The sequence below is a fragment of the Salmo trutta genome, chromosome 13 (genome assembly GCF_901001165.1).
Source record: "Salmo trutta chromosome 13, fSalTru1.1, whole genome shotgun sequence".
NCBI lineage: Eukaryota > Metazoa > Chordata > Actinopteri > Salmoniformes > Salmonidae > Salmo > Salmo trutta.
Genome location: NC_042969.1, coordinates 34,974,383 through 34,994,602, shown reverse-complemented (window position 1 = coordinate 34,994,602; position 20,220 = coordinate 34,974,383). Strand labels below are relative to the sequence as shown.

Genomic DNA, 20,220 nt, shown 5'->3' with positions numbered 1-20,220 from the left:
GTAACCTATCGCTTACCATCGTCCAATCAACAATCGCGTTAGATTTGTGGTTGTTGTAGTTTTAAGTAATATTCTTCCGCTATGCACTGTGCAGGGGTTTGTTTCAACCCAAAACTAACAAAAGGAATGAAAATAATTAACTGATCATGGTCTTCAATTTAGACATCAATAAGTTGAATCAGTAGTAGAGCTTTGCTCAAAGAAGTCCAGGGCAAACATGTGTACTGTCTGTCACACATACCAAATGATATGGAAGCATTAGACTACACATTAGAAGAGGCAGAGTTTACTCATTTGGGGAGACCAGTTTTATTGAGTCTTACAGGATAAACTCAACAATGGCCTTGTTCAGTTTGAATCATTCAAATCACATTAAAGAGATATTTCCACTCAAATAATCAGTGTATAAGCAGGTTTTCAAAACACACAATTCCCATCGATTTAATGCAAGATGAGAAAGGTGGTGCCATCTCACAGTAGTGATTTGTAAAGCCTCCAGTAGGCCTCACCAAAAATGAGAACATTGAAATCCTTCCCAACACCCACATTGTATAATAAAATCAAAACCTGAAATGTAACTAGTCTGTATAAATCAATCGTTGCATTATTAGTAGCCAAATTATTCTTCATATAGGCCATGTGACGGTGTGGATATGGTAGTTGGGGTAGTTGTTCTCCCAAAAATATTGTCTAAGTCAGCAAAGAAAACTTCACACATGGAGAGAGAAAATGGCAAAGGCCAGATAAGGAAGTCTTAGCATATCAGCATCAGAAGTGCAGCAATCACATTGAACCCAAAGTCAAGAGCAGTCAGAGTTAAAAACTAAATAAAATCCCATTCACCCATCTAAACTAGCCCAATCAGAACCCAACGGTACAAAAAGCAAAATGAGGTGAAAATAAATCTTTAAACATTTTATACTGAACATGTTGTGAAAATAATCTCTTTTGAAAGTTATTTAACTAGTGTTTTACAGATTGATCCAAATAAACAATAATTCAACAGCAATTATCCCCTGCACTGTGAATGCAAAAATAACAGAGGAAAAGGTAAATAAAAACAAAAATGCTAAACTGCCTCCATCAAAAAGTCAAAGGTCACTCAGACACATGGTAGAAACCATTAGTCATGGTTATTTCACAAAAATTAGAACGATACCATAAGTGACTCATCATCACAGCGCTTCAGCAGATATAAACATTTGTACAATCTTTAGAAAATTCACTTAGAATAGAGATTCAACAACACATTCTTCGCAACAGTCAATTTCACAAATACCTCTCACATATGTTTTTCCTCTTAGTAAAATCTCCTGTTTCTTTCTTGGCGCTTCTGAAAGACTACAGCCCCTACAACACCACAAACTACAATTCCCAGTAGAGCACATAGCAGAAGCAGGAAGACCTTCCAGCCAGTAAGAGGCGTGCTTCGGAAGTTACCAGTAGGATCATCAATGTTGTCTGTGAAAGCGAAAAATGAAAGAAAGAGTAAGAGTTAACCGTGATCAAACTAGCCTACTCACCTACCGTACATTATCTACAATAAGATGACAAATACCTGACTGTGGTCAAATAGAATGCAAGCTTTATTGTCTATTTGATTAGAATGGAAATGGGTTTTCTTTGATTTTATTTTATAATCTACATACCTTTGGGGGACTTTAGCAGGCTGACGCTTGGCTCAATCTTGGTCCAGTCCAGACTGTCCTCATCAGGTGTGTGTTCCACCATCAGTTGATACATCTTCATAGAGATGATGTCGTGGTTATCTGTAACATGAAAGTTGTGTTAGCATAAATCCCCATAGACTTCAGATGTACAACTGACAAAGCCGGAATACGAAACGACAAACATGTAATTGAATTGGTTCAATCTGTGTGTACTCTTCTGCACAGTGAGATAAATAAAAAAAAATAAAAAAATTGAATCAAGGACAGTCATTATCTTTCTCAGTGTGCAGTTTTTACCTTTGTGTTCTAGAGACCTACATTTATTTAGATCTACATCTCAAAAGAATCAGTCTCTACACCCTGACCCAACCTACCAGAGATCCACTGTAGCAAGAATCAGTCTCAACAACCTGACCCAACCTACCAGAGATCCTCTGTAGCGAGAATCAGTCTATTTAATCCACCCTGACCCAAACTACCAGAGATCCCCTGTAGCAAGAATCAGTCTATTTAATCCACCCTGACCCAACCTACCAGAGATCCCCTGTAGCAAGAATCAGTCTATTTAATCCACCCTGACCCAACCTACCAGAGATCTCCTGTAGCAAGAATCAGTCTATTTAATCCACCCTGACCCAACCTACCAGAGATCCCCTGTAGCAAGAATCAGTCTCTACAACCTGACCCAACCTACCAGAGATCCACTGTAGCAAGAATCAGTCTCTTCAACCTGACCCAACCTACCAGAGATCCCCTGTAGCAAGAATCAGTCTCTACAACCTGACCCAACCTACCAGAGAGATCTCCTGTAGCAGCAGAAGCCCCAAAGTAGTACCCCGTGGGGAGGCGGACTCCCCCGATGTCAATGCACTCTTTCCATTCATTCTTATCATCAATGTCAATCATCACCTGTAGAGATCAGAATGGTGCCATTGTTTGAATAGAACTGTAACATGTCGAACACATAACAGGTACTCCATAACACTGAAATTCACCAATTTCATAACACAAGAGACCAGTTTCCCAGACAAAGACTAAACATAGTCCTGGACCAAAAAGAATTATCCAAGGAGCATCTCCATTAAGCATGCCTTTTAATACAGGACTAGATTTAGCCTTATCTATGTTTAGGAAACCGATCCAAGATGTCTGAACTAGAATAACTTATATCATTTAAAAAAAGGGATTCCTACCGTGAGTCTACCCTTGGAGTAACGGATGGCCAGGTAGGTGTCATGGTCTTTGTTCCTGATCTCAGAAGAGCAGCCTCCCAGTTCAGAGTTACGTCCATCATTCCCATGGTCATAGGGCAGAGAACCATTATTCACAATGGCATAGATGTAAGGGAAGGAACGCTAGTGGGAAACAAGGAATGTAAGAACAGAAAACTGGAAACATTTTCGTTATAGACATCGTCAATCAATTATTTGATCCGAGTCCTGACTCAGTTACCAATCAATCTATCCTAGGCTGTGATGCAAAAAAAATATTTGTACATGTAATTCAAAAATGTGTAATAAGCTAAATGCAGAATATTAAAAGGTAATGTTCATTGTGTTACAAAAAGGTCCTTCTCAGAAAGCAACAAAAAAACTTAATATGACAAAAAAAAACTAAGAAACTCAAAAGAAAATACTTCACATTAAAATCCATCCATCACATTGACATGAAACGCAGGACAATAAATGATAAATGTAGCTGCATCAACTCACGTCAGCTGCCTCATCGTTATGGTACGTGTCTATAAAAAGGGCGAGGCCGTGGAACTTAGCATTGCTGCCAAACACAGACCCTGCAAAGGGAAGAATCACGTCAAGTCAACCAGTCAGATCGCTGCACTTACATCCATCCCATGGAGATCATTGCGGAAGGTATCCACAAATAAAGCCAGGCCAACAAAATGATCTTGGTTTCCAAAGACTGGGCCTGAATGGAAGGCAAAGAGGCGAGATATGATGAGCACATGACTGAGACATGAAGTGCTTACGGCAAATGCAACCCAGTGCTACGACATCACATTGTCTACTAATTTGATTGCCAAAGCTTTATAATGGAATGAGGAAGTGATTGATGACAAAGATGTTATTTTGGCAAGATGATACATTACCTGGATGAAGTCTCTCCTTCGTGTACCAGATGGCAATGCCGTCTCCATGGAGATTCTTCTTCCCCGACCCGTGGATCTTGTACTGCACATGCATCTCCCAGTCTTTCAGATAAACAGGCTGCACAGTGAAAGCAAAATGACATTGGATCATCAATTCAACCATCAATTGGACCTATTCAGTTCAAAATGTAGACATTCTCCAATCAAGCTATAATGGATTTGGGAGTGGACTCTATTGTTTGTGTATCTGTCTGTAATGCCTAACAGAATACATTTCATAGAAGCTAGTTCCTTACTCACCACTGTGTTCCATATGGATCCCTGTCTACTTCTCTCATCAGGTGTCAGGCGCACATAGGAGCTGGTGACTAGCGTGCTCCCCCAGAAGTCCCACTGACTGGATGGGCTGCTTCCAACACCTGTACAACATGTTGGTGAAGAGTCAAGCAGGATTTCAGGGACACATGAGAGAAGAACGTGAATAATTCCGTTGTGCATCAATGACTCATTGCCACCCCTAGCCCAGCTCTCGAGAACTCAAGGGGCCAATGTAATGCAATGGAATTGGAGTCCTGAATAAGATTAACCCTTAGCCCAGCTGACTAAACAAAGTTGAGTCGGCTACCCCAAGCCTAGCCAAAGCTGTACTTTTAAGGAGCCTGTCGTTGCTCCTCAAAGTCCAAGGACCTTATGTTATCTTCAGAGGTAGACCGGCTCTGGCAGCCAAATACTCCATCTAAATGTGAATCGATTCTCAATTGCAATACGGTTCTAGAAACATAAAGCCCTTCACATCACATCAAAATAATTTCACAAATGCAAAAATATCCACACTGTTTTAATCTGCTTTATCACAGTTGAAGCCGACAGTATTTTAAACAACACATTTCTGGAGGCCTTCTTCCGTTGAACACAGGTGTTCCGAGCATGCCAGATGGCTAATTAGCATGCTCTGTCTTCCATCGGTCTTCCGCAAACACGCTCTGTAACATGGAGATTTGGCCATGTGGGAACACTATCCCTAACCCTATGTAATGGAACAGAGTCATGATCAAGGGCTAGGGTTTGTCACTAGCTATCACAGCCACATAGTCAGAAGGCCCGCCGAGCACCCTCATTTTCAAATTGGCATATCTCAAGTTCAAGTACCAAATACATTCGGGAACAAGACTTGGCAACGTCACTAAAATGAATAACATTTAGAAATGAAATAAGTTTTGGGCTAAAAGGGTAAGTTGTCTTTTCTGTATTAGATAACTAGGAGACAACTGTTGCTACTCTCATCTAAAATGAGGTAGCTAGCTAAGACATATGTATGCCACCACACAGACAAACAAGAAAGATGCTGCTGAAATGAAGGCAGTAAGTTCAATGACAAATCAGTTATTTATACCATACACTTTTACAACATTACATTTCATTTCATTTTAATAAAATGTTAAAGTACTAATTAACAACGTCACTTCCTGTTAAACGAGGGAGAGCTCGGTTTGTGGTTTTGGAAAATGTTGAATGTCCATTGAAAAGTTTCTTAGTAGCTAGCTACCTTTTGAGTTTGGATCCCGCAACGCGGTTGGCATCAGTTGCTGGTACTGCTACTCTCTGTCCAGTGATCCTGCCGACCAAGACCAGGTCTAAGGACCTGTTTGGCGTAGCAGCTAGCAGGGTTTTCTTTAGGGCTTGAACGGTCAGCCATTGTGGCTGGGACTGTGTATTGTCCCAGGCTTGTGGCTGTCTAGATCCCTGCTGTTTGTGGTTTTGAATGTTGCCTGTGACCTGCCCTGTCTGGAACCGCGTGGAGTAACAATGTAACCTACGTTGCTACCATGACAAAGACCAAAGCCGGTGGGAGTACAGTTGAGTCGCTCTATCACAGGTAAATAATCTATTTTTTATTTATTTTTAAACCCAGTCCCTTTTTTCTCCCCAATTTCATTATCACGATCTTGTCTCATTGCTGCAACGGGCTCGGAAGAGGCGAAGGTCGAGTTATGCCCGCCAAGCCGCGCTTCTTAACACCCGCTCGCTTAACCCGGAAGCCAGATGCACCAATGTGTCAGAGGAAACACCGTTCAACTGATGACCGAAGTCAGCCTGCAGGCCCCCGGCCTGCCACAAGGAGTTGCTAGAGGGCGATGAGCGAAGTAAAGCCCCCCCCCCCCCCCGACCAAACACTCCCCAAACCCAAACCCCAGGCTGTAGTGATACTGCAACACTGCGATACAGTGCCTTAGATCGCTGCGCCACTTAGGAGGCCGGTGAAGAATCTTTCAAAACGAACAAAAATAGTATCCTGAAGCTGTGCACCAGAAGAGGAAAGAACTGATCCCAGCCATGAAAGCTGCCAGAGCGCGTGGGGACATTGAGCCTGTCATAGCGGATGTAAACAATGTCCACCCTCCCAAAAGTCTGGAAGGGATGAGAGAGCCAAACCTCGGTGTTTGTAGCTTCAACCCCAATTACACACCAACTGATTAATGGACTGCTGAATGAATATATATATATATATTTTTTTTTAAATCAAGCTTGGTGTGCTCTTTTCCATATTATGTTTATCTCTGATACACTACCCATGAAAAGGATGAAAACAGCCTATATTATATATTTTTAATTGATTTAGTTATGTCCTTGAGCTGTTCTTGTCTATTAATGTTATGTATTACGTCATGTTTCATGTTTTGTGTGGACCAACAGCTAATGGGGATCCTAATAAAATACTAAAATTAATGTTACTAAATAAAATTGCAGATGGGACTTTAAAAAAAACGGGTGTCCAAACTCTGTGGTCACCAAAGATCCTATGGGGTGGTGCTTATATTGACATATCACTACATGTCTATGTCAAACTGTATTTCCTATCATGTAATACTGTGTATAAAAGTACCATGTACACTACCGTTCAAACGTTTGGGGTCACTTAAAAATGTCCTTGTTTTTGAAAGCACATTTGTCCATTAAAATAACATCAAATTGATCAGAAATACAGTGTAGACACAGTGAAGAACCGACTCCGGGATGCTGGCCTTCTAGGCAGAGTTCCTCTGCCCAGTGTCTGTGTTTTTGCCCATCTTAATCTTTTATTTTTATTGGCCAGTCTAAGATATGGCTTTTTCTTTGCAACTCTGCCTAGAAGGCCAGCATCCCGGTGTCGTCTCTTCACTGTTGACGTTGAGACTGGTGTTTTGTGGGTACCATTTAATGAAGCTGCCAGTTGAGGACTTGTGAGGAGTCTGTTTCTCAAACTAGACACTAATGTACTTGTCCTCTTGCTCAGTTGTGCACCGGGGCCTCCCACTGTTCTGTGAAGGGAGTAGTACACAGCGTTGTAGGCGAACTTCAGTTTTGGCAATTTCCCGCATGGAATAGCCTTCATTTCTCAGAACAAGAATAGACTGACGAGTTTCAGAAGAAAGGTCTTTGTTTCTGGCCATTTTGAGCCTGTAATCGAACCCCACAAATCCTGATGCTCCAGATACTCAACTAGTCTAAAGGCCAGTTTTATTGCTTCTTTAATTCAGAACAAGTTTTCAGCTGCGCTAACTTAAATCGCAAAGGGGTTTTCTAATGATCAATTAGCCTAAAATTATAAACTTGGATTAGCTAACACAACGTGCCATTGGAACACAGGAGTGATGGTTGCTTATAATGGGCCTCTGTACGCATATGTAGATATTCCATTAAAAATGAGCCGTTTCCAGCTACAATGGTCATTTATAACATTAACAATGTCTACACTGTATTTCTGATTAATTTTATGTTATTTTAAAATGGACAAAAAAAAAATGCTTTTCCTTCAAAAACAGTAACATTTCTAAGTGACCACAAACGTTTGAACGGTAGTGTACATGATACTTTTATACACTGTATTACATGATAGGAAATACAGTTTGACATGCACATGTCAATATAAGCATCACCCCATAGGATCTTTAGCAACCACAGAGTTGGGACACCTGTTTTTAAAGTATGTCCAACTTTATTCCTATCATGTAATACTGTTTATAAAAGTACCATGCATGTCAAGTGTATGAATAATGTATGTCACTAAATATCTGTAAAAAACAAAAAAATGTTAAACAAAGTTGCCTTTGTCCTCTGAAGAGGGGGGGGGGGCAAAAAAAATACACTCTTTATTCGTATGTAAGTGGGGTTAGGATGGAGAGTTTCCCCTGTATAGAGCGGGGTTAGGATGGAGAGTTAACCCTTACACTGTAGAGAGCTCTTGGAGTCTAGAAAAGTTCCATGTAAATCCACAAAATTATTATTCAAATGTTCTACAATCTTCCATAGCTTGAAGACCATGCCTTTGTACAGACAGAAACTGGTAATAAAAAAATCAAGGAGTCAATTTGTTTGTCTACATGCCATTTTAAAAACAACGCATATATTGCTGTTAACCCAAAATAGGTTAAGTAACTATTAGTTAGGCAAATATAAGCACGCAAGCTGAGTTTGAATAAGACATCTGATTAAGACGTTGCATTTACAGTGCATTCAGAAAGTATTCAGACCCCTTGACTTTTTCCGACTTACGTTAGACATTTTTAAATGTATTGAATATTTTTTTCCCTTCAATCTACCACAGTACCCTATAAAGACAAAGAAAAAACAGGCTTTTGGAAATGGTTGCAAATGTATAACTTTTTTTTACTGAAATATCACAATGCTGCCACCACCATAGGGATGGTGCCAGGTTTCCTCCAGACGTGATACTTGGCATTCAGGCCAAAGAGTTCCATCTTTGCTTCATCAGACCAGAGAATCTTTTTCCTCATGGTCTGAAAGTCCTTAAATACATTTTGGCAAACTCCAAGCGGGATGTCGTGTGCTTTTTTACCGTAGAGTCTGGCCACTCCACCATGAAGGCCTGATTTGGTAGACTGCTGCAGAGATGGTTGTCCTTCCGGAAGGTTCTCCTTCCGGAAGGTTCTCCTTCCGGAAGGTTCTCCTTCCGGAAGGTTCTCCTTCCGGAAGGTTCTCCTATCTCCACAGAGGATCTCTGGAGCTTTGTCAGAGTGAGCATCGGGTTCTAAGACAGCACCCTGACTAAGGCCCTTCTGCCCCGGCTAGCTCTAGGAAGAGTCCTGATGGCTCCAAACTTCTTCCACTTACAGTTGACCGGGGAAGCTCTAACAAGGCAGAAATTTGACAAACTGAATTTTTGGAAAGGTGGCATCCTATGACAGTGCCACATTGAAAGTCACTGAGCTCTTCAGTAAGGCCATTCTACTGCCAATGTTTGTCTATGGAGATTGGCTGTGAGCTCAATTTTATGCACCCTGGCTGAAATAGCCAAATCCACTATTTTGTAAACTCAGCAAAAAAAGAACCGTCCTCTCACTGTCAACTGCATTTATTTTCATCAAACTTAACATGTGTAAATATTTGTATGAACAAAACAAGATTCAACAACTTATGCATACACTGAACAAGTTCCACAGTCATGTGATTAACAGAAATGTAATAATGTGTCCCTGACCAAAGGGGGGGTCAAAATCAAAAGTAACAGTCAGTATCTGGTGTGGCCACCAGCTGCATTAAGTACTGCAGTGCATCTCCTCCTCATGGACTGCACCAGATTTGCCAGTTCTTGCTGTGAGATGTTACCCCACTCTTCCACCAAGGCAAGTTCCCAGACATTCCTGGGGGGAATAGCCCTAGCCCTCACCCTCCAATCCAACAGGTCCCAGACATGCTCAATGGGATTGAGATCCGGGCTCATCACTGGCCATGGCAGAACAATGACATTCCTGTCTAGCAGGAAATCACTCACAGAACGAGCAGTATGGCTGGTGGCATTGTCATGCTGCAGGGTCATCTCAGGATGAACCTGCAGGAAGGGTACCACATGAGGGAGGAGGATGTCTTCCCTGTAACGCACAGCGTTGAGATTGTCTGCAATGACATGCTCAGTCCAATGATGCTGTGACACACCACCCCAGACCATGATGGACCCACCACCTCCAAATCGATCCCGCTCCAGAGTACAGGCCTCGGTGTAACGCTCATTCCTTCAACGATAAACGCGAATCCGACCATCACCCCTGGTGAGACAAAACCGCGACTAGTCAGTGAAAAGCACATTTTTGCCAGTCCTGTCTGGTCCAGTGACGGTGGGTTTGTGCCCATAGGCGACATTGTTGCCGGTGATGTCTGGCGAGGACCTGCCTTACAACAGGCCTACAAGCCCTCAGTCCAGCCTCTCTCAGCATATTGCGGACAGTCTGAGCACTGATGGAGGGACTGTGCGTTCCTGGTGTAACTCGGGCAGTTGTTGCCATCCTGTACCTGTCCCACAGGTGTGATGTTCAGATGTACTGATCCTGTGCAGGTGTTGTTTCACGTGGTCTGCCACTGCGAGGATGATCAGCTGTTCGTCTTGGCTCCCTGTAGCGCTGTCTTAGGCGTCTCAGTACGGACATTGCAATTTATTGCCCTGGCCATATCTACAGTTCTCATGCCTCCTTGCAGCATGCCTAAGGCACATTCACACCCAGGGTCCCTGCTCATCTGCATCTTTCTTTTGGTGTTTTTCAGAGTCAGTAGAAAGGCCTCTTTAGTGTCCTAAGTTTTCATAACTGGAACCTTAATTGCCTACCGTCTGTAAGCTGTTAGAGTCTTAACGACCGTTCCACTGGTGCATGTTCATTAATTGTTTATGGTTCATTGAACAAGCATGGGAAACAATGTTTAAACCCTTTACAATGAAGATCTGTGCAGTTATTTTAATTTTTACGAATTATCTTTGAAAGACAGGGTGCAGAAGAAGGGATGTTTCTTTTTTTGCTGTGTTTATATATAGTGTACTTCTATTGGTCCATTTTTAATCTATGACTCCAGGCGGGAGGCAGGGGTGCTCCAATACAGTAGGCTAGATGGGGTAATGCACCGTAATGTTGGTAACCACTGAAAATCCCCACAGACCCAATATAACGGTGCCGGAGGGGATGGCTGCAATTTTACGGGCTCCTAACCAATTGTGCTATTTTGTGTTTTTTCGCATCGTTTGTAACTTATGTTCTGCTACCATCTTTTATGACCGAAAAGAGCTTCTGGATATCAGAACAGCGATTACTCACCTCGAACTGGACTAAGATTATTTTCTTTAATGAGTCTGATGCGAAGGATATACAGCTGCTCCCGGACCAAATCCCTGTCATTCGCATGAAGACGGAGATACAGGGGCAGCAGATCCAAGTGCCTTGTGAGAAATTGTCAGTGAGTGGGTAACCTGCCTCTACCATCCGTCCTATTGGCCAAAGTGCAATCACTGGAGAATAAACAGGATGAGCTCTGTTTGAGACTATCCTACCAAGGGGACATTAATAAAAACTGTAACATCTTATGTTTCACCGAGATGTGGCTGAACGATGACATGGTTAATATACAATTGGCTGGGATTTTCGTGCATCGGCAAGACAGAACAGCTAATTCCAGTAAAACGAGTGGTGGTGGTGTATGTCTATTTCTCAAAAACAGCTGGTTTTGCTCACCTTAGGTAGAGTACCTCACGATAAGCTGTAGACCACACTATCTATATTTTTCGTAGGTGTCTACTTACCACCACAAACCGATGCTGGCACTAAGACCGCTCTCAACAAGGTGTATAAGGCCATAAGCAAACAAGAAAATGCTCATCCAGAAGCAGCGCTCCTAGTGGCCGGGGACTTTAAAGCAGGCAAACTTGAATGCATTTGACCTAATTCCTCTCCCTCAACCTGAGCAAGACAGAAGGAGCTGATCATGGACTACAGGAAAATAAGAGCCGAACAGGCCCCCATTTTACATCGACTGGGCGTAAGTGGAGTGGGTCGAGAGTTTTTTAAAGTTCCTTGGTGTCCACATCACCAACGAACTATCATGGTCCAAACACACCAAGACAGTCGTGAAGAGGCTATAACAACCCCTATTCCCCCTCAGGAGACTGAAAAGATTTGGCATGGGTCCCCAGATCCTCCAAAAGTTCTACAGCTGCACCATCGAGAGCATCCTGACCCGTTGCATCACCGCCTGGTATGGCAACTGCTCGGCAAGAGGTACCAGAGCACCAAGTCTAGGTCCAAAAGGCTCCTTAACAGCGTCTACCCCGAAGCAATAAGACTGCTGAACAATTAATCAAATGGCTACACAGACTATTACTGCTACTCACTGTTTATTATCCATGCAGTCACTTTACCCCTACCCACATGTACATATTACCTCAATTACCGACTAACCTGTTACCTGCACATTGACTCGGTACCAGTACCCCCTGCATATAGCCTCGTTATTGTTATTTTATTGCGTTACTTTTTTTACTTTAGTTTGTGTTTGCATTGTTGGTTAAGGGCTTGTAAGTAAGCATTTCACAGTAAAGTCTACACCTGTCATATTCGGCGCATGTGACAAATAAACATTTGATTATCAACAGAGGAAGAGACGGGGGCAACCATGGTAGCTAGCTATAACTAGTATACACAGGTAGTGTCCTTCGCCCCCGCCTGTCGGGAACTGTTAATGACGGCGCGCGAAAGACACTGTGCTAGCTTAGCCAGCTAGTCCTAAGGAGGAGTCCGGTACACAGCAGGCGAGGGCGACACCACAGATAGAACAATGAGACAGATATTTTACAGGATGTATAAATGTGAAATATCCAGTTCGCGTTTCCACTCACTAGAGGAAGCCCAGGGGCCAGCAGTTGGACAAGATAGAGATGGATGTTGGACGACATTCTGCTACTTTTCTCATCAATTAAAAATTTCTCTCTCAATACAGTTTCTGTTTCCAAAACTAAAATCTATTATGAACAGAGTGGACTAAGTTTTATAGACTTTTCCCTTTGACCTGGTTTTAATTTTTTGTTTGTTTAGAATGAGTGCAAGTGCGAATTGAGTTATTGCGCACTTCCTTAACGGAAATATGCAAATACATGCTAAAAACATGCCAATAGGCTCTCGCAAGCTCGTCACTATGATTAATTTGCTCAAATTGAAAACAACAGGCTGTGGTCTATCTTGGGTTAGTAATAAAAAAAGATTTAGCAACACCGTGTGCTAGCTAGCTAACTAGCACACTATGCTACTAGTACACAGTGTCACCCCCGCCTCCCACCTGCTGTGTACCAGAGTAGCTAGTGGGCACAGTTCTCTGGTACACAACAGGCGGGGGCAACACCGTGTGCTAGCTTGCTAGTTAAAGTGTTCATGAAGGAACCAATGGGATGCTCGAGGGGGTGCGTTCCTGCAGATACAGGTACGCCCCGAATTGCAGGCTGCAGTTGCACACTATTTTACTGAGTTATAGTTCATATAAGAAAATCAGTCAATTGAAATAAATTAATTAGGCCCTAATCTATGGATTTCACATGATAGGAATAGAGATGTGTCTGCTGGTCACAAATACCTTAAAAAAAATAAAGCAGGGGTGTGGATCAGAAAACCAGTCAGTGTTTGATGTGACCACCATTTTCCTCATGCAACGTGACAATTGCACACTCCCTTGAGACGTCTGTGGCATTGTGTTTTGTGACAAAACTGACAATTTGAGGGGCCTTTTCCTGTCCCCAGCACAAAGGTGCATCGGTGTAATGATCATGCTGTTTAACCAGCTTATTGACATGTCACACCTGTCAGGTGGATGGATTATCTTGGCCAAGGAAAAATACTAATTAACTGGGATGTAAACAAATGTGTGCTATATATATATATATATAGCACACATTTTAAATAAGCTTTATATGCGTGTGGATAATTTCTGGGAAATGTTATTTAAGCTCGTGAAACCAACACTTTACATGATGCGTTTATATTTTTGTTCAGTGTAGTATGACTGGCCCTTAGCAGCTAACGTTTCTAACATGATAAGTTAGCTAGCTAGCTAACATAGCTATCGAGTTCACATGCCGTTAACGTACTTACCCTGGTACGGTTTCATGAGCGAATGCTCCCGCTTTAAGTGCTCTGCATTACCGTCTGTTATATCGCATTGCACCAGAGTAAAGTGAAGTAATAGGAAAAGCAGTGGCCTGCTGATAAATGTACAAAAACCTCTCATTTTGCTCACTCGGCCTATGCAAGACACCATGGATCCTGGATAACCATGTTCCTGATCCGGGTAGGAAACAGCAACTCCCACTAAAATGGTTCCTATGTTACTTCCCAAGAACTTTGACCGTGTCCTATCATTTTTTGCTGTTGTTGAAATTACCTTCTATATGGGAATTATATTTTCATTGTTACCTTTCAAAGTTCAAAAACATTATTTTTGTTTGATTATCGCCTTCAACGTTGTATGTAACGTTTTTATAGTTGCTAAAAACGTACTATTGCCAATCATAGACGAGCACATAGTTAAAGCCAACGAAAACGAACAATCAGGGGCTTGTCTATAGTTGATACGTTCGAAGTATGCAAATGGCGCCACTGAGGTTTCTCTCTTTCTCCACTAGATGGTGCCATTACATCAGTTTATGATCATTTGAAGCGTTCCTGACTTCCTGCCGTGACGGCCCACCACAAGGTCGCGCCCAAAGGTTGGGTAGTAACTGACTACATGTAATCAATTACAGTTACAAAAAATACATATTGGATTACTTTTAAATTCAGAAAGGATGTTTGCAAAAAAAATTACATTATGACAACTTTCTGTTTTCTCAATGACATTCAGTTCAACATTGATAAAACACTCAAGTTTAAGTTTGTTCCACCTGAACAAATCTGATCACAAGTGAAATAAACCACCATGATGACACACCAAATCCGTTTTATGGATCCTTTTTGTCACTTCTAATGCCTCTTCAGGGGAAAGTAATCCAAAAGTAACTGAACCAACCCAGCCATCACCATGTCTTGAGACTACTTAAGACATCTTAAGACATGTCTTGAGAAGTCAAGACATCTTTAAGATGCATATATAGATGGTCTCAAGATGTCTTGAATATAGAAGACATCTTAAGACATCTTAAAAATAATAACATGTTTCAAGGCTCTATAAATAGTATTTCTATGGTTCAGCTGTTTACTTACTTTGTCTTGCAGTGATTTGGCAATCACTTACTCATTTCTAGGACACACTTTAGAAACAACAGTTTAAACAGTTGAACATATTTACTTACAGGAAACTTAATCAACACTTGCAGCATACCTCTGATGTTCAAGGACATAAGAACAGTGAAATATAAATAGCACATTTAACTATGAGATTATTTCTCAATAGATGTGATATGTAAATGTAAGATTATAGAATAGATAGACATTCACAGAATGTACAGATTATAGAATAGATAGACATTGTGTGAATTTAAGTATGCTCCCTCTAATTCTCTCTCTCTTCTCTCGGAGGACCTGAGCACTAGGACCATGCCTCAGGACTACCTGGCCTGATGACTCCTTGCTGTCCCCAGTCCACCTGGTCATGCTGCTGCTCCAGTTTCAACTGTTCTGCCTGCGGCTATGGAACCCTGACCTGTTTACTGGACGTGTTACCTTGTCCCGGACCTGCTGTTTTGGACTCTCTCTCTACCGCACCTGCTGTCTCTAACTCTGAATGATCGGCTATGAAAAGCCAATTGACATTTACTCCTGAGGTGCTGACCTGTTTCACCCACTACACCCACTGTGATTATTATTATCTGACCCTGCTGGTCATCTATGAACGTTTGAACATCTTGGCCATGTTCTGCTATAATCTCCACCGGCACAGCCAGAAGAGGACTGGCCACCCACCAAAGCCTGGTTCCTTTCTAGGTTTCTTCCTAGGTTCGGGCCTTTCTAGGGAGTTTTTCCTAGCCACGGTGCTTCTACATCTGCATTGCTTGCTGTTTGGGGTTTTAAACTGGGTTTCTGTACAGCACTTTGTGACATCAGCTGATGTAAAAAGGGCTTTATAAAACAATTTGATTGATTGATTGATTCACAGAATATACAGATTATTGAATAGATCGACATTCACAGAATGTGCAGATTATAGAATAGATAGACATGCACAGAATGTACAGATTATAGAAGACATTCACAGAAAGTACAGATTATAGAATAGATAGACATGCACAGAATGTACAGATTATAGAATAGATAGACATTTACAGAATGTACAGATTATAGAATAGATTGACATTCACAGAATGTACAGATTACAGAATAGATCGACATTCACAGAATGTACAGATTATAGAATAGATAGACATTCACAGAATGTACAGATTATAGAATAGATAGACATTCACAGAATGTACAGATTATAGAATAGATCGACATTCACAGAATGTTCAGATCCTTAGAATAAAACCAAAGTTGCGCCCCTGGTGGAAAGTGTTAGGAAATATAATGTCATATCATTTATTGTATATAACTGCCTTAAGGCAAAGGGTGGCTACTTTGAAGAATCTAAAATATATTTTGATTTGTTTAACACTTTTTAGGTTATTACATATGTGTTATTTCATAGTGTTGATGTCTTCACTATTATTCTACAATGTAGAAAATAGTTTTAAAAAAAGAAAAAAGAAAGAAAAACCCTTGAATTAGTAGGTGTGTTCAAACTTTTGACTGGTACTGTAGATATAAAAACAAAACATGTAAAGTGCTGATGCCATGTTTCATGAGCTGAAATAAAAGATCCCAGAAATGTTCCATGCACACAAAATGTTTATTTCTCAGAAATGTTATGCACAAATGTGTTTACATCCCTGTTAGTGAGCATTTCTCATTTGCCAAGATAATCCATCCACCTGACAGATGTGGCATATCAAGAATATGATTAAACAGCAGTATCATTGCATAGATGCACCTTGTGCTGGGGACAAGAAAAGGCCCCTCAACAATTGGCAGTTTTGTCACACAACACAATGCCACAGATGTCTCAGGTTTTGAGGGAGCGTGCAAATGGCATGCTGACTGCAGGAATGTCTGCCAGAGCTGTTGTCAGATAATGTTAATTTCTTTACCATAAGCTGCTTCCAACATCGTTTTAGAGAACTTGCTAGTACGTCCAACCGGCCTCACAACCGCAGACTACATGTAACCACGCCAGCCCAGGACCTCTACATCCGGCTTCTTCACCTTCGGGATCGTCTGAGACCAGCCACCCGGACAGCTGATGAAACTGTGGCTTTGCACAACCAAAGAATTCCTGCACAAACTGTCAGAAATCATCTCAGGGAAGCTCACCGACATGCTTGTCGTCCTCACCAGGATCTTAACCTGACCGCAGTTTGGCGTCAAAGGCAAGAGTAAAAACGTAACAACCTGGATTTAGAGATGTTTTATTCATTTAGCTGAGATAATGACAGTCGTTACCTAGCTAGCTAAACAGAGTCTTCAATATAACATTATGGCAGTGCTTAAACAAGATGTCAACAACATATTTCTTAATATTCACAAAATATTATTCTGGACTGACATACATTATCCATTCAAATGTTTTGCTTGCTTACAACAAGTTGAAAATCTGATTGTAAATCCTCCAGGTTTGACAGACTGTTGTTCTGAGACTTGTATCTACTGTCAGTTGACTAAAGAATGTTCCGTGAATTTGATATGTTGAACATTCCTAAGTTCCAAACTTTATGAACAGGAATATGAGTGCAGACCAGAGTGATACACGTGTATTTTATATTTCTCATAATGCTTTGAATTGAAATGTAAAAAAGTGGCCTGGACACTAACTCTACACATAAGGTTGTCCAACCAGAGATTCTCTCTCTTCTCAGGGTTCAGGTCTCTCTCAATCATTGTATATTTATTATGTTTCTTGAATATTTTCTATTATTGTTATCATTACTTAATAATATATATATACATAAAATATATACATACAATGTTGTTAGGTGCTGTCTAAATAACAAATGTCTTGAGACATGTCCCATAGTATTGCATTGAATGTCTTCTTAGAAATGTGTTTTAATACGTCTTAAAACATCTGAAGACACATCTTAAAAACGACAATGTCTCAAGACGTCTGGGTATGAAAGTAATGACATTACGTTACTGATTTTGGGTAATCCAAAAATATATTACACTGATTACACAGGTAGGCCTGAACAGTAACTGTAACAGATTACATTTATAATGAGTGGTTTGGCCACTCTACTCAAGTTGCTGGTTTTATAAACTGGTCAGTCACAGAATTATCAACAAAACGTTTTACATTTACGTTAATAGTCAGTGTTGGAGGGGATTTAAATCATGCCATTTGTCATTTATCCAGGCCTAAAGTACAGAATGAATTATAATGGAATACAGGCCTAGTAGTCTACTACTACATGGTCATTTATGGTTTAACTTTCTAAATAAATGTAATCCCTGGGCCAATGCATTAATCTGATCCTGGCCAGCTTGTCTTGAAGAAGCCCCAGTAAATTAATTCCTCAGCAGCATGTGGACGCAGACACCCACCACCCAATGAAGACAATAGCAGCATGAGGAGTCCCCACCATGAATACCACACACACACACACCTCCCCTCCTTCAACAGACAAATTAAAAGGAAGCCGGCCACCCTCCATTTTAGCTCCACAAACAAAGCCTGGAGAGAATGGTTCACTACTGGCTCTAACACTAACCCCACCCCAGCATACCTCCCACTGCACCCCACCATACCTCCCACTGCACCCCACCATACCTCCCACTGCACCCCAGCATACCTCCCACTGCACTCCCTACAGAGGAGCTATTTAACCTGACTACCAAAGCCTCCAACAGCACTATGGAAGGCTGGGGTAACTGAAGGAGCCATGGTGGTCATTTTGAATGTGTTTTTTTTTTATATGTGCTCAAGGCTTCACATCCCACCCCCACTGCACTAGTCTCTACAGATGGGCTGTGTGGCTGGTGACTTCACTAGTCTCTACAGATGGGCTGTGTGGCTGGTGTCTTCACTAGTCTCTACAGATGGGCTGTGTGGCTGGTGACTTCACTAGTCTCTACAGATGGGCTGTGTGGCTGGTGACTTCACTAGTCTCTACAGATGGGCTGTGTGGCTGGTGACTTCACTAGTCTCTACAGATGGGCTGTGTGGCTGGTGACTTCACTAGTCTCTACAGATGGGCTGTGTGGCTGGTGACTTCACTAGTCTCTACAGATGGGCTGTGTGGCTGGTGACTTCACTAGTCTCTACAGATGGGCTGTGTGGCTGGTGACTTCACTAGTCTCTACAGATGGGCTGTGTGGCTGGTGACTTCACTAGTCTCTACAGATGGGCTGTGTGGCTGGTGACTTCACTAGTCTCTACAGATGGGCTGTGTGGCTGGTGACTTCACTAGTCTCTACAGATGGGCTGTGTGGCTGGTGACTTCACTAGTCTCTACAGATGGGCTGTGTGGCTGGTGTCTTCACTAGTCTCTACAGATGGGCTGTGTGGCTGGTGACTTCACTAGTCTCTACAGATGGGCTGTGTGGCTGGTGACTTCACTAGTCTCTACAGATGGGCTGTGTGGCTGGTGACTTCACTAGTCTCTACAGATGGGCTGTGTGGCTGGTGACTTCACTAGTCTCTACAGATGGGCTGTGTGGCTGGTGACTTCACTAGTCTCTACAGATGGGCTGTGTGGCTGGTGACTTCACTAGTCTCTACAGATGGGCTGTGTGGCTGGTGACTTCACTAGTCTCTACAGATGGGCTGTGTGGCTGGTGTCTTCACTAGTCTCTACAGATGGGCTGTGTGGCTTGTGACTTCACTAGTCTCTACAGATGGGCTGTGTGGCTGGTGACTTCACTAGTCTCTACAGATGGGCTGTGTGGCTGGTGACTTCACTAGTCTCTACAGATGGGCTGTGTGGCTGGTGACTTCACTAGTCTCTACAGATGGGCTGTGTGGCTGGTGACTTCACTAGTCTCTACAGATGGGCTGTGTGGCTGGTGACTCCTGTTCCTTCATCTCACTACATGATCCTCCAATGATAATCTAGTGATCCCATGGGAAGCTATAGTATATCTGCATTTCTACATTGCACAATTATTTTGGAAGGATTTAATCGGATGGTAATGTGTGTCACTGTGTGACAACAGTGTGTGCTAAATGTGTGTTCATATTCACTACACACGCGTCATTGATAGTGAGTGATGAATGGGCCTCTATGACAGAATGTCGTAGAACACAGACCACTCTGAATGAGACGGGTGGGTGGAGTGTGAGGGCTGAAGAGAAGAAGAGTTGATTTGTAGAGAAATGTCGGTGGGACACTTTTCATATTCCTCCCCCTCGGTTTTCAGTCAGCTAGGCCAAGGTCCTGTTTGAATAATGTGAAAATGTACTGTTGTTGAATGTTTTCCCTCTTCCATGAAACATGTCAATGGCCTGACATGATTGGATCGGTGTAAGATATTGTGCGTCCCAAATGATAATTACAATTGGCTCAGAACAGGGCAGCAGGGCTGGACCTTGGATGTACACAGAGAGCTAATATTAATAATATGCATGTCTCTCCTGGTTGAAAGTGGAGGAGAGATTGACTTCATCACTAATTGT

At 42.0% G+C, this 20,220-nt stretch overlaps 1 protein-coding gene across 2 annotated transcripts; it reads right to left on the bottom strand.

The window, feature by feature from the left end:
* Window positions 1–285: 285 nt before the first annotated feature.
* Window positions 286–13,886, bottom strand: LOC115205709 (vesicular integral-membrane protein VIP36). Of its 2 annotated transcripts, none has more exons than XM_029771971.1 (8): window positions 13,674–13,886; window positions 4,078–4,196; window positions 3,778–3,895; window positions 3,383–3,462; window positions 2,864–3,025; window positions 2,465–2,579; window positions 1,650–1,769; window positions 286–1,461 (listed from the first exon to the last, which is right to left on the bottom strand). In XM_029771971.1, exons 1-8 carry the CDS (start codon window positions 13,837–13,839, stop codon window positions 1,301–1,303), a joined length of 1,041 nt encoding a protein of 346 aa, XP_029627831.1. In that variant the 5' UTR covers window positions 13,840–13,886; the 3' UTR covers window positions 286–1,300. The 2 variants fall into 2 exon arrangements, with proteins under 2 accessions (XP_029627831.1, XP_029627830.1); XM_029771970.1 differs by lacking the exon at window positions 3,383–3,462 and adding an exon at window positions 3,514–3,596 and having other exon boundaries at window positions 13,674–13,884.
* Between the last annotated feature and the right edge of the window lie 6,334 nt (window positions 13,887–20,220).

What these genes read in the sequence shown, in the direction of transcription:
- LOC115205709 (XM_029771970.1), bottom strand. Translation starts at nt 13,839, where the DNA reads ATGGTGTCTTGCATAGGCCGAGTGAGCAAAATGAGAGGTTTTTGTACA. An exon ending in GATCCATATGGAACACAGTG is followed by an intron (nt 3,896 to 4,077) that starts GTGAGTAAGGAA and finishes TTCACTGTGCAG; the next exon opens with CCTGTTTATCTGAAAGACTG. An exon ending in TGCTACAGGAGATCTCTCTG is followed by an intron (nt 1,770 to 2,464) that starts GTAGGTTGGGTC and finishes TTCATGTTACAG; the next exon opens with ATAACCACGACATCATCTCT.